The 15,990-nt window shown below is 36.9% G+C and overlaps 2 protein-coding genes and 1 long non-coding RNA gene across 3 annotated transcripts; 2 read left to right on the top strand and 1 right to left on the bottom strand.

Moving 5' to 3' along the window:
- Positions 1 to 1,290: 1,290 nt before the first annotated feature.
- LOC149041428 (matrix metalloproteinase-18-like) lies at positions 1,291 to 3,265 on the top strand. The gene is made up of 4 exons (XM_089180869.1): positions 1,291 to 1,383; positions 1,744 to 2,126; positions 2,611 to 2,927; positions 3,258 to 3,265. Exons 1-4 carry the CDS (start codon positions 1,291 to 1,293, stop codon positions 3,263 to 3,265), a joined length of 801 nt encoding a protein of 266 aa, XP_089036995.1.
- Positions 3,266 to 6,400: 3,135 nt separating this feature from the next.
- Positions 6,401 to 7,397, bottom strand: LOC149041427 (uncharacterized). The gene is made up of 2 exons (XR_016188991.1): positions 7,254 to 7,397; positions 6,401 to 7,026 (listed from the first exon to the last, which is right to left on the bottom strand). It is a non-coding gene; the product is annotated as an uncharacterized LOC149041427 (long non-coding RNA).
- Positions 7,398 to 9,982: 2,585 nt separating this feature from the next.
- LOC113678765 (collagenase 3) lies at positions 9,983 to 14,654 on the top strand. Its single transcript, XM_027195674.2, has 4 exons — positions 9,983 to 10,553; positions 11,207 to 11,586; positions 12,454 to 12,788; positions 13,650 to 14,654. Exons 1-4 carry the CDS (start codon positions 10,422 to 10,424, stop codon positions 13,694 to 13,696), a joined length of 894 nt encoding a protein of 297 aa, XP_027051475.2. The 5' UTR covers positions 9,983 to 10,421; the 3' UTR covers positions 13,697 to 14,654.
- The last annotated feature ends 1,336 nt before the right edge of the window (positions 14,655 to 15,990 follow it).

Below are 15,990 nucleotides of genomic sequence, written 5' to 3'. Positions count from 1 at the left end.
GAGGAAAATTCTATTGGATAAATATAGTCATATTTTAAGAACAAGGAGCAATTGCTTCGCTCGCTTTTTTGTGGTTGAATAGGGAATTACAAGAACAGGGGAGCGGGAGAAGGTAACTAATGGGCTCCAGGAAAATGAGAATGAGGGTTGAATTGGGAAAAGTGTTCGTGGAAACGGAGAAACGCAGGAAAAAGAGAAAAGAGATAACGGGGAAGCGGGAAACTGGCAGGAGATTGAAGACGGAAGGTGGGAGACAGGGACACTGGGAAACATAATAACGAGCAGACATGGAGAAGGAAAGGACTCTGGAACAAAGAGGAACAGAGAGCCCGGGAAGCGTGTTGCAAAAGAAAACTGACGATACACAACTCAGCGCCCAGCCTTAAATTCCCCTTTCTTACCTTCCATCCCGTGAACCTTTCTTAGCCTTTTCATGATCTCACCATTTCCTTCCCTCTTTTGATATCTATTTAAACGAAAGTCAACAAATCCCAAAATGCCAATTCAATCCCGGCAATCCTTTGTGATTATGCCTGCTTTTTAATTTTCTAGACTTTCAATTAACACCTTTCCAACTGTACAACCAAACGTGATTAAATATAACTATTTTTCATTTTCAAAGGGAAGGAAATTTATCGTTGTAACTCGTTTGTTTTCTTAGTTTTAGAAAAAAGAAACGAAACTCTCTCAACCACGTTTTAAGAATATGCTTTTAAACCGGCGCCAACAAGTGACACGGTCTCTTTCTGTATGTGACTTTTTTAGTACCCTTCGTATCTCGGTTAACTTAGATTCAACCGTCTTTACTCCCATCTGACATATCATTTTGAGTTTAGTTGCATGTATAAAAGGTTCAATCAAATTTCACCCGCTGGAGAAATTCATCGTTGTTTATGGTTTCCGCAAATCTTATGTTTTTTGTAGTTCCTTACGTTTTCCTTAAATTACAAGTCATCGATGCCTTATTTAAGCTTAACGAAATTTCGTATTCGTTTAGTGAGGTTATTACTGATTTCTCTTTTTTACTTCTAATTAATTTTCGTAGCGGAGAATTTTAGTTTCAAGGAGAGACTATTGACATTCCCAGTTTCTTAATCCTTTCGAATTTGTTGAAAGCAATCAAAAAACACTTAACTCGATTAAGCAAAAGACTAATTTTTGTTTGTTTAACCAGGTTTATTGACAATGTTCAGCTGCAGAATTTTTTTACAGAATAAAAGAACTGTACGATTTCCTTCGTTAACGATCTTAGAATCGATCCCCTTGGTACCTGTAAGGGCGTCAACAGACATGTTTTCTCCGGCTTTATTGGTATCTTTGTTACTTCTTCACAGCGCATTTTGCGCGTTTGAAGAAGAGGAAAGCGATGAGGAATTTGCTTTGGTAAGATTCGATACAATTTTTTTTCAGATAGCAAAAAAGAAAAAAAATCTACAAATAGCAAAAAGGACAAAGCCAATAAGCACCCTTCTCTAATAGCTCTTCCCTACACCTAAACGGACACAATTTTCTCTTCGAAAATTCCTTAACCAAATATTTGAAATTTTCCAGCAAATTATGTAATGGAAAAGGCTGTGTACGATTGATTGAATTAAAGACACAGATTGGGGAGAAATTTTCTACCAGTATCTTATGCTTCATGAATAACAAAGTTCAGAATAGTAAGGATTTCATGACAGTTTTTAGACCCCTTCTCATAAACCACCATCATTACAATCATGTTTGTGCATTTTCTTATCCTAGAAATATCTCTCAAGTTACAACTATCTCTCAAAAACCAGATCAGGCAACCACGATCAAACTACTGCTGTGAAAAACTTCCAAAAATTTTTTGGTTTACCCGTTACTGGCAAGTTAGACGAGGAGACCATGTACGAGATGAAGAAACCGCGATGTGGAAACACAGATTTGAACGCAAACGGCCAACCTCACCGACAAAAAAGGTACTCTACCTCATGGGACAGATGGCGAAAAAATAATCTCAAATACTATCTGTCGACTGGAGAGGACATGTCAGCTTCTGACCAAGCACGAGTTATAGCTAAGGCATTCAAAATGTGGAGTGACGTCACGCCTCTGAGGTTTACCAGGACATTTAGAACTAGCGAAGCGGACTTCAGACTCAGGTTCCAATTTTTCTTCTTGCTAATTTTTGTTTTCGTTAATTACAATCCGATGAAATCTTCACATCTTTCAGCAGCTTTATTCTCTCCGGATTTGTTGTCAACTACTACCATCGGTTTTTCCATCTTGACAAACTAATCCTGTTTCGTCTCCTTTTTTAAATGAAACTAGTTCAGGACTCACTTAGTGACACAGATCCGTTGAAGTTTCTATTCATGAACCACAAGGCGTTCTGAGCATCTTTTATTTCCAGCATAATTCTCTCATAAGTTTTTTAACAATAAATAGATTTGTCGTTTGAATGTTTTTAGTCAAATTTCTGATGGGCAACTTTCGTATATGAAATTCAGCTTTAAAAAGTATAACAATAAATTAAGAGACCAGTCAATTAAATATCATCCTTGAGGGGAGGAGGGGGGACGGAGCGGGGAATCTTCCCTCCCCTCTAGCGATTAATGACCATAAATCCAATCTGTTATTTTGCAGTTTTGGAAAAAGAAGTCATCAAGGCGTCCCTGGTGAAGGAAAGTGCTATACACCCTTTGATGGCAAAGGAAAAGTTCTCGCTCACGCTTTCTATCCCCAAAATGGCCGTATACATTTCGACGATGATGATAAGTTTAGCGAGACTGGATCGTTTTGGACAGGATCTAACAGTCTTATTCACGTTGCCGTGCACGAGATTGGCCATGCTCTGGGACTGTACCACTCCGATGTTAAGGGTGCAGTGATGTGGCCAACTGCCAGCCGGGGAACTCCTAAACTGCATAAAGATGACATCGATGGCGTTAGGTCCCTTTACGGTAAATCTTTTTTTCGATGATTTACATAAATCGTATTTCATTTAATCTTTGTCTCTTTGGTTCGCCTTTTTTAAATGTGTGCACGAATTTAGGAATAAAAGTACGATACGTTCACTAGGTAAAAATACTGCGAATTACAGTTCAGAGCTTGAAATAGTGACAGTACTTTCATGCTGTTTAGAATATCTGTATCTAACAAACCTTAAGCAATTGTTCCTTTGATAAACGATTACAATTTATCAGTCATTTTTCAATAGTAGTTTAAGCACTCTCCTTTACCCTTAAAATCGTATTGTACTTCGCCAATTTTTGTTTCTACATTTTTTGCAGGTCGTTAGTTTGAACTCAGCGATGCAGACATTGGTTAAAGGGAATCTTCCAATGTTATTCAAAGTGACAATAAAAATGTTTGCAGTCGAAATGGATATCTGAATTTTGTCTGAAATAAATTAATAATGCTATCACCTTAACTGTCAACTCTCCCTCCGCTCTGACCCCTCCCCGCTACAATTTTCCGTTTACCCATGCAGAAGTATACATGTTCATCAGACACTTTACAATTAAATATTGTGACACCGAAACCAAATTAATCACAACAGCCAATGAAGAACAAGAAAATATCAACAAGAGCCAATGAGAAACCAACCTCGCGACGGGGATGGTATTTTCGCGTCTTAAATAGCGTTAGAAGGAAGGGGGGGGAGGAGGGAGGGAGGGAGACAAGTCGATGAAGAACAGTAAAATATCACAAGGAGTTAATGAGAAACCAACCTCGTGACGGGGATGGTATTTTCGCAAGTATTTATTCAAAAGTGAGAAAATCTAAGTTCAGCTAAAAAAATTGATATCTAATAAATGTTTCTATTTGCAAGCTTAATGATTTTACTTGTTCCTTAAACTACTGAAACCTCGTGTCTAAAGGACAAATGTAACAAACTTAACTAAGTTCACGAGTTCATCATTTTTGAGAAGAGCTGATGTATCTGCTCAAGTAAAGTTGTAGTTAATAAGGAATGTGAGAAATATCGTCAAGGAGTTCGTTCACTGTAGTCTGAAATCTTCAGAGAAGCCCTTCGCAAAAGAAAGACACATTTATAGGGAGCAATAAAAGAAAAGTAACAGGACAAACATGTAATAACGCAACCTTTAATACTGCGCGATTGAATAGCCAATCTTACAACTGGGCAACTGACCTAACAGACAGATAGTGGCAAATGATACAAAGGATGTGCAGTTCACTTGTGAAGCTTGCCTTAATGAAAAAGTCAATTAACATCTTAGCTCTGTTCCTGGGCCGAAGATGTCAAAGATGTCAAAAAAGTCAATTAACATCTTAGCTCTGTTCTTGGCCAAAGATGTTTTTTTTTAAGTGGTTTGAGTCTTGTTTGGAGAGCTAAATAAACTAGCTTCGCAATGGTGAGATGCGTTGACTTTCATGCCGTAAAGTTATCCTTTCTCACGTTCAAAGTAGCTAGCGGGACTGCATGGTCCCCGCAAACTATGCACCCTTGTACGAACTAGTCATTATTTTGTGAAAGAGAAACTTTGTTTTTAAAAACAGTAGAAAAGCGCAGCGTTCATAAATGTAATTTCATTGCGGTACTTTTGTAACACATTCAAAAATGAATTAATAAACAAAATTCCAAAATTCCGAAATTAAACTTTCGTTTAACAAGTCTCTCTCGACCGTTATTGCTATGGAGTGTATATTAAGATTCTATGTACATTTTTATGCACCAATTATCTTCAATTCTGCCTAGTTTTGGCAAATGAGGCATTCTGGAACTCCTTACGAGCCACTCTGTTTTTGATGAGAGGGTGTCATGTTTGGCCACGCCTTCCCACCGCGGGATGGACGCATTCATTTGATGATGACAAAAAATTTAGCGAGGAAGGAAGTTTCTGGAGTAAATTGCAAAGTCTGCTTAAGTCGCCGTAAGCGAAATAGGCCAAGCCTTAGGCTTACGTCATTTTAGTGAATCCTGCTTTTTATGAGTGAATGAGCCAGAAAATGTTCAAATAATTGTTTCGTTAAGAATCTACCTTTTGTTTGAGATTGATTTTGGTCATGAGATGACATGTCAGTTCACCCAGCATCATTTAAAGTCAATGATGATATATTGCCTTTTTGCAAAATAAAACAGAAAATAAGAAAAGAAAAGTGAAAAGGATGACTGCACTGTATTCCTCCTAAATTTTCAATCTCATTTTAACCTTTGTTAAAGTGAGATTGTTCATTGTTTGTTGTCTAGAAACCTAACTGACACACGTGATCAAATATTTGCAAAAAAGTGAAAATTAAACAAGTTATTATGATTAATGAATCATAAGATTTAATATTAATATGCCTTTGAGAAATCTGGTGAAAATAGTAACTGAATCACAGGGCACCCATAATGAACCCTTTACACCCTAAAATCAGACTCATTGTGCATATTCTCCATACTGTTCTCTACACATTTCCCAAGGTGCTGACAAGGAGAATTTGTTTAACAGTCAAGAGCTTCTTAAATAGTTGGTGATCATTTCTTTTAATCTTGTGAACTTACTGTGTTTTGGGGGTGATAATGTAAGGAGAAATAAAATGTTACTTACTCGGGGGGGGGGGGGGGGGGTCCAATCAAGAGTTAAACAATTGGTGTGTTTTTGGGAGCTGAGCCCATTCATGTAATGTCCAACTTGGTTTTTGAAGGTTTTGAAGGTTTTTTTCATATAAATGTAAATGTCTGTTTAGAGGGGTTTATAAAACAAATTACTAACCACCTTTTGGATGAAAATCGGATATATTTTTGGATCAAGCAAACTGAAATTTTACACAAAAAGTATCCTTGTTTTGATATGTCTCAAAAAACATCTCCAGCTTCAGTAAAGAATGCAATATCTCATTTGATAGGGCACTAGTTTTTTCCTTGAAAAAAATGTTTCACCTCCCAAAAGCTACTACCTGTACCAAAATTTTTCTTTTTAAAGAGAAGGTTGAAAAAAGAGTCGCCAAGATATCGTATGGCTTCACTCAACATTGTTTTAAACGAGATAAACTGGTATGTTGAAAAACGTGCAGCATTACAATCACCATGGAAACAGAGGCACATAAGCAACTCTTCGTATCGGGTTTTGCAACAACAAAATGGGTTATAGCTCGGCTCAGAACGAGCTTTTAACAAAAGTTGCTGAGCTCCACAATCCTACCGTGGAATAGAAACAGCCAAGATTTCTGTAGAACCCAATATTTTCCATTTATATACAGTTCTTGGATCAAAAAAAAAAAAAAAAAAGAAAAAAAAAACAAAAGCCAAAACGTTAGGTTGCCTTTGCGACTACCGCTTTGTTTGAGAATAGGATGGAGTTCTACGGAAATTTCCAAGAAAAATATCACCTATGAACATAACGAGGTTCTAGCCCAAAAAATGGCGGAACAGAGAATTTTTAGTGGCATTTGTGTTCATATCTGCAACCTGACTGCAAACGTTAAATAAGCTACCGCTCACCTCTATTTAATATCGCTTCTAAGTCCGCTCTGTCCGTCCAATTTTTTAAAAATAAATCACTTGGATAACCCCTCAGATGGTCATCGTTCTTTTAAATAATCTAAAGTAGCTCTCAAAATCTTTTAATCTACTATGACAGTCGGCTGTCTGAGAACTCACAACGCGTTTCTTGTAATTGTTGTTGTTGTTGCAACTAACTTGGAAATGTAGCTTGCATGAAGTCCCAAATTTTTGTCTTCCAAATTTTTGACAGAAATTCACATTAACAGAACTCTCCAAGTTCGTAAGGGTTTTGGAAAACTTACGGACTCAAGTTCCTCTGGAGCCGTTCTTTTGTTGTAGTATAACAGTTCCATGCTCAATAAGCGTGTTGCAAAGAGTGATTTTATTCGTATTTCCAACCAACGCGTAGACCAACTTAGTAATTTATCAGTTTCTTGCCGTCCTCTTTGTCGAGGCCAGCGGCAATACGATGACATTTGGACCGTTCGATCCACTTCCTCCGTTCTTCGGGTTTCTTCTAATCCAATTTCACAACGGCATTTGAGTGGAAGCCAGTTCACCCTACACGTGGCCACATGCACTCTGCCTCTAGAATATCACGTGGCAGTCTATTTATGTCAAAAGCGATGAGGTGAATTATAATGATGAGCGAACCAAAGACCGGCAAAACCAAAACTAGAATATTTGTAATCACTTCACAATACACTTAACAGAAAAACTAGTAATTTCATGCAATGTAATTTCGTGCATTAGCACTGGAAAATAAACTTCCTTGATTCTTTACCATAACAACCCTGTTAAAACATTCCTGTGCCAAATGACACAGTCACTTTACCTTCAGTGAATTTTCTTTCTAAACTCTGTCAAGATAGGATGAAACATCGTATCCTTTTGATAGGAATCACATCCAAAAAGCAGAGGATACAACAACGATTGTGTGTGTGTGTGAACTTATTTGCTTGAGTGGGTTTTCCCATCCTCACGCTCGACTGGGGGTAGCAAGTTATGGACGAGGATACAAGTTTTCCATCTTTTCCGGTCACGTTTAATGGTCGAACTTTCTGGAACATCCCTATCCACTGTCTGATATAACCTGAGCATTGTCGGCTGATATCAGGTGGTACTTAGGAAGTCGTCTTGTAAAGATGGTCTTGCTATTTTATGAAAGCAAACAACATCATTTAGGTTCACCTAAGTTCCATGAAGGCTGTGCACACATAACTGAATAAAATAAATTAAAGGAGATAACCCGTTGATAAAAATTTTGGTCATAATTACATGTTACCGTGGCAGTAATAGAAGGTGATTGAAGATTGAGATTACTCGCAATTGGCATAGGTTAAAAGTTTACAAGTGAGAACTTTAAGTTTCCTTTCTTATCTCAAGTGAATGAAGGACATGAGAAGGTAAGTTACCTTGTCGAATTCACTCATAAAAAATGGTGAAACAGAGAATTAACTCTGAAGTGTAAATTAAAGTGCTAAAGTGCTAATTAAAGTGCGTTATTCATGGGTTTTTGTAGCACTTTAATTTACACTTCAGAGTTAATTCTGTGTTTCACCATTTGTGTTTCCAGTGCTACGCAGCACAACATTCATATGTACCCTCACTCATAAAAAAGTTTAATCCATGATGTGTTTTTTGCCAGAGATAAGAAGACTGAAAGATTGAAAGTGCCCGTGATTTTGCCAGGATTTTTATTAAATTATTTCAAGGGTTTTCTCTAAAACTGTCTCCGAGCGCTGCTCCTCCATAATGTTCAAATCCTTCTTTTAAGAGTGTCTTTCCTAGTTAAGAACACTCTATATTATGTAACAATCGAGAAAATAAGCACAAAATGATATGGGTCCGAAAATCATAAGTCATGCCGGGTTGTCACTAAAACTGTCTCCGAGCGCTGCTCCTCCATAATGTTCAAATCCTACTTTTAAGAGTGTCTTTCCTAGTTAAGAACACTCTATATTATGTAACAATCGAGAAAATAAACACAAAATGATATGGGTCCAAAAATCATAAGTCATGCCGGGTTGTCACTAAAACTGTCTCCGAGCGCTGCTTCTCCATAATGTTCAAATCCTTCTTTTAAGAGTGTCTTTCCTGGTTAAGAGCACTCTATGTTATGTAACAATCGAGAAAATAAGCACAAAATGATATGGGTCCAAAAATCATAAGTCATGCCGGGTTGTCACTAAAACTGTCTCCGAGCGCTGCTCCTCCATAATGTTCAAATCCTTCTTTTAAGAGTGTCTTTCCTGGTTAAGAGCACTCTATGTTATGTAACAATCGAGAAAATAAGCACAAAATGATATGGGTCCAAAAATCATAAGTCATGCCGGGTTGTCACTAAAACTGTCTCCGAGCGCTGCTCCTCCATAATGTTCAAATCCTACTTTTAAGAGTGTCTTTCCTAGTTAAGAACACTCTATATTATGTAACAATCGAGAAAATAAACACAAAATGATATGGGTCCAAAATCGTAAGTCATACGTATTGTAAAACATATCGAGACATGTGGAATCAAAACACTTGGGACAAAATTGACAACGAGATGAGTTTATGAGATTTATGAATCATGTGCTAGCTGACTAGAAACACCCTAAGAAGAACTGTGTTGAAAACAGAAACTAGAACACCCTTTTAAGCGGGAAAAAAACTAAAAATATTTACTATATACACCATCAATCCCATTTTTAAACAAACATACTGTTGTAAAGCAAATATAAAGCATCCTTGTATAATGTATATACTACATACATTAATCAGTGATCTAAAAGTCAAACCTAAGCAGCGAAGAATAATTAAATGATATTCATAGGAATTATCAAATCATTTCGCTACATTATTGTAAACGTAGAGAGGAATCAATCTACTCGTCAAAAAATTACCAATATATTAAATGGGCAGATTTCCTTTGAGACGATCCACTATATTAACTCAAGTATACTGAAGTGTAGCAAAATCATCCCTAATCTGAGTAAAGAAACCTATTTCGTTCCCCGCGCAGTTCCCACAACTGCTGTTGAATCGTTATGAATGGTTTAATGTTCCTCCATTTTTTTTGAAATGCTGAAACATAATCGAAAGTGACATTCTTTTTGGGGCAGAGCTACGAATGGTTTAGCATTAAACTTGGAACAAAAAAATATTGGTTAAACAGCTCACGTTTAAAACTTCTTGCTTAAAATTCGTACACGGCCGTAATGATTGCATAAGTTAACAATATCATTCACCAGAATATTTCCCACGTCTCCCAAACAAGATCGCATGATGACCTTGAGGATAAGAACAAGTACCTCACCAACTTGTTTTTCTGTCGCCACTTGTTACTAGGATATATCTGCTTTGAACCAAAATTGTGGTTCGGGCGGTTCACATGCAGTTTCCCGTTCAATAGTATCATGCTCAGAATATTACAATTCCTTCCCTTATTGCAAGGCCAATATCCAATATCATGTAATGTCGTTAATATATAGTCCAAATCATAATTAAACCTTAAGTAATTGCTCAGTTTTTAGCACGATAAGTGTCGATTTCCGCCTACGTTTTGGTTTTTAATTTTTAATCAAAACAGCTGAAAATAGTCTGTTTTAGTAGCAATACATGGAAAAAAAACTGAAATGATACAATTTTCGCCATGGGATATCTTTTATTGCGGTTGCTTTGATGATCCATGCAACTAATGCGGCGAATACTTTTAATTGACGCCAGCTGATCATAAGAATGATAACCTATTCACACAAAGGTCATGTCCAGTCATAGTGCACAATTCTATGGTCGAGATCGCATATCCTTATCTTCTTAAAAATAGTATTTCGACTTGAAGAGAAAAAAAAACACTCAAATGAGCAAAATCACCAAAAACTATTTTAAGTCCCTCTTAGATCCATATTTGGTAACGGATACTTGCTTTAATGAGATAATCCAACAATATCCATGTTATTAGTTTTGATGTGCACATGTAAACATGTCTTATTCGGTGGTGAATTGATAGCAAAACGTTTTAATGATGAAGGGAAACATGGTTTCGTTTCTGGTCTTTCTGGCTCTCTCGATGCTGTTTATAGATCATTATGCACTGGGATTCGATGAGGATGACGACGAGGACGACGACGAGGACGATGAAGGATTCGCTATGGTTTGTGTGAAACAGTTAGGCAAATTTTTCATATGACTTTAAGATTTATATTACATTGCTGGCCAAACTTAGTCTCTTATAGTAATATTAATACTTTCTCTGCAGTAATGATACAAAAGGATTAGCTGGAGAATCGCTTACTAATGAATAGTTACTGAACACATCGCGATTCTACCCCTTTCGTTTTGTGCTGTGAGTTTCCCTTCCACGTATTTTTCAATGCGTTCTCTCATTTAATTCGCGCATGTAGTATTTCAAGTTAAACAAATAATTTTAATCAACGTCCAGTACACTTTCTTCGTGTGTGGAAGCAACAATTATTTATTGTGCATAACAAACATCAATCCAACTAATTGCATAAATCATAAAACTGCCAAATGAACTGCAATCGTCGTCAAAATTGTCGAAACATTTCTCCCTTGTCCCATTCGACCTCCTGAAAAAAAATCTCAAAACAAAGAAAAAAGCAACATTGGGAGGGAAGCGGGTCGTTTCAACGAACTTAGATGAGGGTTGTGGGGTCACGATGTACTAAAAATAGGTGACATCTAACCGGCGGACAGCCTTGTTTTTTCAATGAGAAAGTGGGACCATCAAAATGTAAAAACTGATTTAGTCCAAACTGAAATTTTTAGCTATTTCTCTTTTGGCAGCTCTATTTACAAAACTACCACTACCTTTCACCTGACGAAGACCTTGCCAATCAAAACACCACAAAAGCAATCGAGAACTTTCAGAAGTTCTTCGGACTTCAAGTCACCGGTCATCTGGACGAAGATACTTTGTACATGATGAAGAAACCGCGCTGTGGTGATCCGGATGTTAACATCCAGGGCTTTCGTATAAAGCGTTACGTAACTAGGGGCAAATGGAGAAAAAGAAACTTAACTTATTACTTATCTTTCGGAGATGACATGAGTCGGGCCGATCAGTCAAGAATTTTCGCTGAAGCTTTCAAATATTGGAGCGACGCTACACAAAACCTTACATTCAACAGAACTCACGATTACAACAACACTGACTTAAGAATCAGGTCAGCTATCTCCTTAATCTGCATTCTTTTCTTGTTTCTTTAAATCAGCCGCTAATGTGATTTCATCTCAAATTTAAGACTCTAGATTGTTGATTTTGCTTCGAAAAAATAAAAAATTTGCATTTACTCTCTTGATAAATATTCAAGCCATTGAGTGTAAACACACGGAATTATTGATATTATATATATATTGAACAACCGAGAAACTCATACATTATCATAGATTATCTTTCCACTAAATTTGGATCTGTAATGGACGATTCACATCCACGAAATATAGATATTATGTAGTATTTAGCCAGAGGTACTGTGCCTCTGACTTTTGTTTAGACCTCCGCCAAAGTTTTTTCTCGCTGTACTCAAGCATTTTGACAAAATGAATTGATGCAAATCTTGATAGATCAGTAAGCTCAATATAAGCGGAAGAAATTTGACCCACCGTCCACGGTCGGATTTTAAAAACCTAGGAATCTTTTTTGGCGTCTTTAGTATTTTATCATCTTTTTAAATGCTTTCTTACTTCCGGTATTATATGTTTTTGTTTATTTGTCCTTATCATTTCATTTACTGTTTCAACATAGCCCACCTTGATAACAATTCACTAAATGAAGTGGTTACCCCGTCTCAATATTATCAAATGTTATCACCATTATTTTTATCACAATTGTTACTAGTATTATGAGTATTGTTATAATTATCATTAGCTAAGAAAACGTACAGCCACGAAAGCATTTCGTTTTTCCGAACCAGTCATTTGAATCAACTATACCATTTCATGACAAGAAGTTACTTTTGTCGTCGTCGTCATTTTCATTGTGACTGTCGTTGCTGTAATTATTATTTTATCATTATTATTTTCATCCTCAGTTTTGGGAAACGGTTGCATGGTGGTGTCCCGCGTGAAAAGCCATGCGCTTATCCATTCGATGGAACAGGAGGAATTATAGCGCATGCGTATTACCCATCTAGAGGATTTATCCATTTTGACGATGACGAACATTTTACCGAGCTTGGTGGAGTTCAAGGCTGGTGGTGGAATTCACGGCAATCCCGCTCTCTGCTTTACACAGCCGTTCATGAAATTGGTCATGCTTTAGGTCTGGCGCACTCTAATGTTCAAGGTGCCGTAATGTGGCCGCTTGCACGCAATGGGAGACCTGTTTTGCACCAAGATGATATTGATGGGATCAATTCATTGTATGGTAGGTATACCCAAAATTGAAATTCCTTGTGTGTCCTAGCCTAGGCGCTTTAGAAGAGCCCCTACCTCACTTACCCCTCTCTTGAACTAAACCTTTCAAGAACGTTATTCAATTAGAATAGGTAGCGTTTCGGTACGAAAATATCCATACGTGTCATAAAAATGAATTAGTTTTGGTTGTGAATCATTATATTGGATGCTTATTTCATGTGGTGTTCATGAAAGCTAAGCGATATTTCAGAAGATTAATGGCAATTTGTTTCATAGGACGTTAGAAAAAAGCTTCTTCTAAATCTCCAGTTTCTATCTCTCTCTCTCTAATAAGCCCCGCGTCTAGAAGCCAAATAGCAGCTTATTACAGCGGTTACAGTTGTTGGGCAAATTCATGACGGGGCTTAAAGAGTTTAAATGGTGGGAAGAGTGCAGCAATTTTCGCTAAAGGATATACGAGGGTCTCAATTGGATCATGGCCCCTATGGCTAACAGTTAAAATCCTTGCCATGTTAAAGCTGACGGTTAATTTAGTTCCGTTTAAGTTAAGAGTAAAATTTTTACGGTTAGCTTTTTTACGACTACCAGTTAAAAGTTGTACAGGTTTACTCTCAACAGGCTTAAATGTTTTGCCGTTTCACAGTTAGTAGTTAGCCCCATTAGACTCTTATATATGCTTCCCGTGCACACAACGGAACCCTTGATCTATGAAATCTCTTGCCAGCAATAAAAGTCACTGATTCCTTGCGCATCCTATGTAAAATTCAGTTTTTCAGGTTTCTGTTGCTGATACTTAATGAATCATTTCGTAATATTTAACTCCGTAAGACTCCCTCTAATATTACTAATACAGAATTAATGCGGATTGCAGGAAACCCCAAGAGAACGCAGACAGATAAGGAAGAAGTAGAAACTTGAAGTAAAGGAAAAACAAGAAAATATTCCAAATGTCCTTTCAACATGGTATCAAGATGGCATTATTATTAAAACAGTCCCAATCTTATACAGATCTATACAATATATTTCTGTTTTCAAAAGCAAGGGTTTTAAGTCCTATTTGAATATTTATTGAGCGAACACAAGACAGAAGTATTCAATGTGATCAAAAGGAATCTTTATGAACCAGCTGTAATTTTGCATGAGCGGGTTCAAAATATTATTCTGTACACTATTTGTTTTGGATAACCTGTCAAAGTCTAGTACTTGCCTACTCTCTCAGGCTTTCAAAATGGTCTTCTTTTTCAAAATGAACGACCAAGAAATATTCAAATATCAACTGAAAATAAGATAAATTAAGAGAAATACAGCTCGCTTTGGGAAGAATATTAGTTTGGATGTATATTAACGATTGTTAAACCACTTTCTGTTTAAAGACGTGCTCTTTACCAAACAGCCCCTGCGTAGATAATGTACTGTTAAAATGTCCGCAACAGAGTCCCAAGATCTAATATACAAAGAAAATATTAAAAGACGTTACTATATTTCTCTATAAGATGTATCCTTTCTAGTATGGTAGGAGTTTGCAATAAACTATAAACCAAAGTTGAACTTTAAAATAAATCTCAATTTCATGACTACGAGATCCCTTGATCACCGATGATTGATTAGTGATCGTATGGTCTTGCACAAATTGGAAATGTACAGAAAAGATCTTGACAAAAGCGTGACTAAATCTGTACATTCATTTTTCTCTCTTTTCAAAGGGCAGCTACTGTACCTCTAGGTCAAATGAAAATGTCTAAATGGTTAGGAAGTGGGTAATAAGAAATTTCTTTAGCTGGGGTGCTTCATGTTTAATTTTGTTTATCTACATAACTAAAATGGTCCAAATATTGTGGTTTCCTAACGTGGGTTTAATACAGTATTTTAAATTAAATTTTGTTGTGTGCACTTTTACTGATGTGAGCCAAAGTAACGAAGGAATTATGTAATGTCGATGGTTTTTTGTGCGTTGATAGGATTCTTCTCGCTTTAAGTCTAGTACATCCAACTGCCCGATTACATTAATAATACTTTCGTGACTATTGGAAGTCGAATGAGTGCTAAAGAAGTACCTGAAAACCTCGTTCAATATATCAAATCATATCACAGGTTGTTCCTCTACTCGGAAAAAGAGCTAAGCTTCGTCAGAATGCCGTGGTTTGATTGACACTCAAAAAAACTGTCTACAAAACCGTTCTCATACAAGCAATAATCTTATGGGATCGTTCTTGAGCTAAGCTTTGGAGGATCTCTACGAGAGCCTTTTCAAACCCTTTTATCACAGCTATTTGGTCATAGCCAAAATTTTTGGATTAAATAAATGTGGTTAGAGCAATCTTTCGAAGTGGCACTGTGAGAATTTCTGAAACGTGACCCCACGAACCTCAATGTTAATATTGTTTGGTAACTTAAATCTCGGTTGGAAACATTTGTTCAAATATTTCAAATGTTTCATGGGGGTTTCTTGAGATTTCGGTGCTTTAACATGACAGAAGAAGCGAATTTGAGCTCCACAATCAGTCTCTCTCATTACACCAGATGCATAAAGCTTTCAACATCTCAGAATTAAATTATGCTGTAGTTAAGGAAAGCGATCTTAAAGATCTAAAGGCAGTGCCAAGAATCTAGCTTGGGTGTGGCTAAGGAAGGAATTTGTTTAGGAGCAACGGCGCGGTTCCCGAAAGGAACGGAAACTTCCTGATTGTTATACAACAACAGAAATTGCATCGGCAATCCGAAATCGAGAGCCTGCCTCTTATATTTCAATCATACAACGGCCGTCAACCACCTGCTTAAAACATCATTCTTAACTAAACAATCACTATACATTCTATTATAAGAATTCCTGCGACATGATCCTACGAATGAGGAAGTAATGACAACTCAGTTAAGTTCTTCCTACTCCCACACCATCTGAACAAGAGATTTTCATTGGAATAAACACGAGACAAACATGAATCGTGTTTGAAAAAGTTTTACCTTACTTGTAACTAAAGGCGGCAAGTTGAACTTTTCTATCATCTTCATTGCCTCAGAAAGTTTTCAACAGCAATTTGTCTGTTCATCTAGTTTGGTCAGATCGAAAGAGTTATTTATGACCGACAAGCTTTAAAAAAATCCTCACCAAATCCTAACACTCTAGAAACAACGATAAGAGGTTTCTATCTCCAAGTTACTACGCTTGTATATGCCTTTTGACAAACTTGTATGGCAAAGTCGCTCAAACTCTC

Source organism: Pocillopora damicornis, chromosome 8 (assembly GCF_964200805.1).
Source record: "Pocillopora damicornis chromosome 8, jaPocDami1.2, whole genome shotgun sequence".
In the NCBI taxonomy this organism is placed as follows: Eukaryota; Metazoa; Cnidaria; class Anthozoa; order Scleractinia; family Pocilloporidae; genus Pocillopora; species Pocillopora damicornis.
The sequence above is the reverse complement of the archived record's forward strand: the minus strand, read 5'-3'. Positions and strand labels throughout refer to the sequence as shown.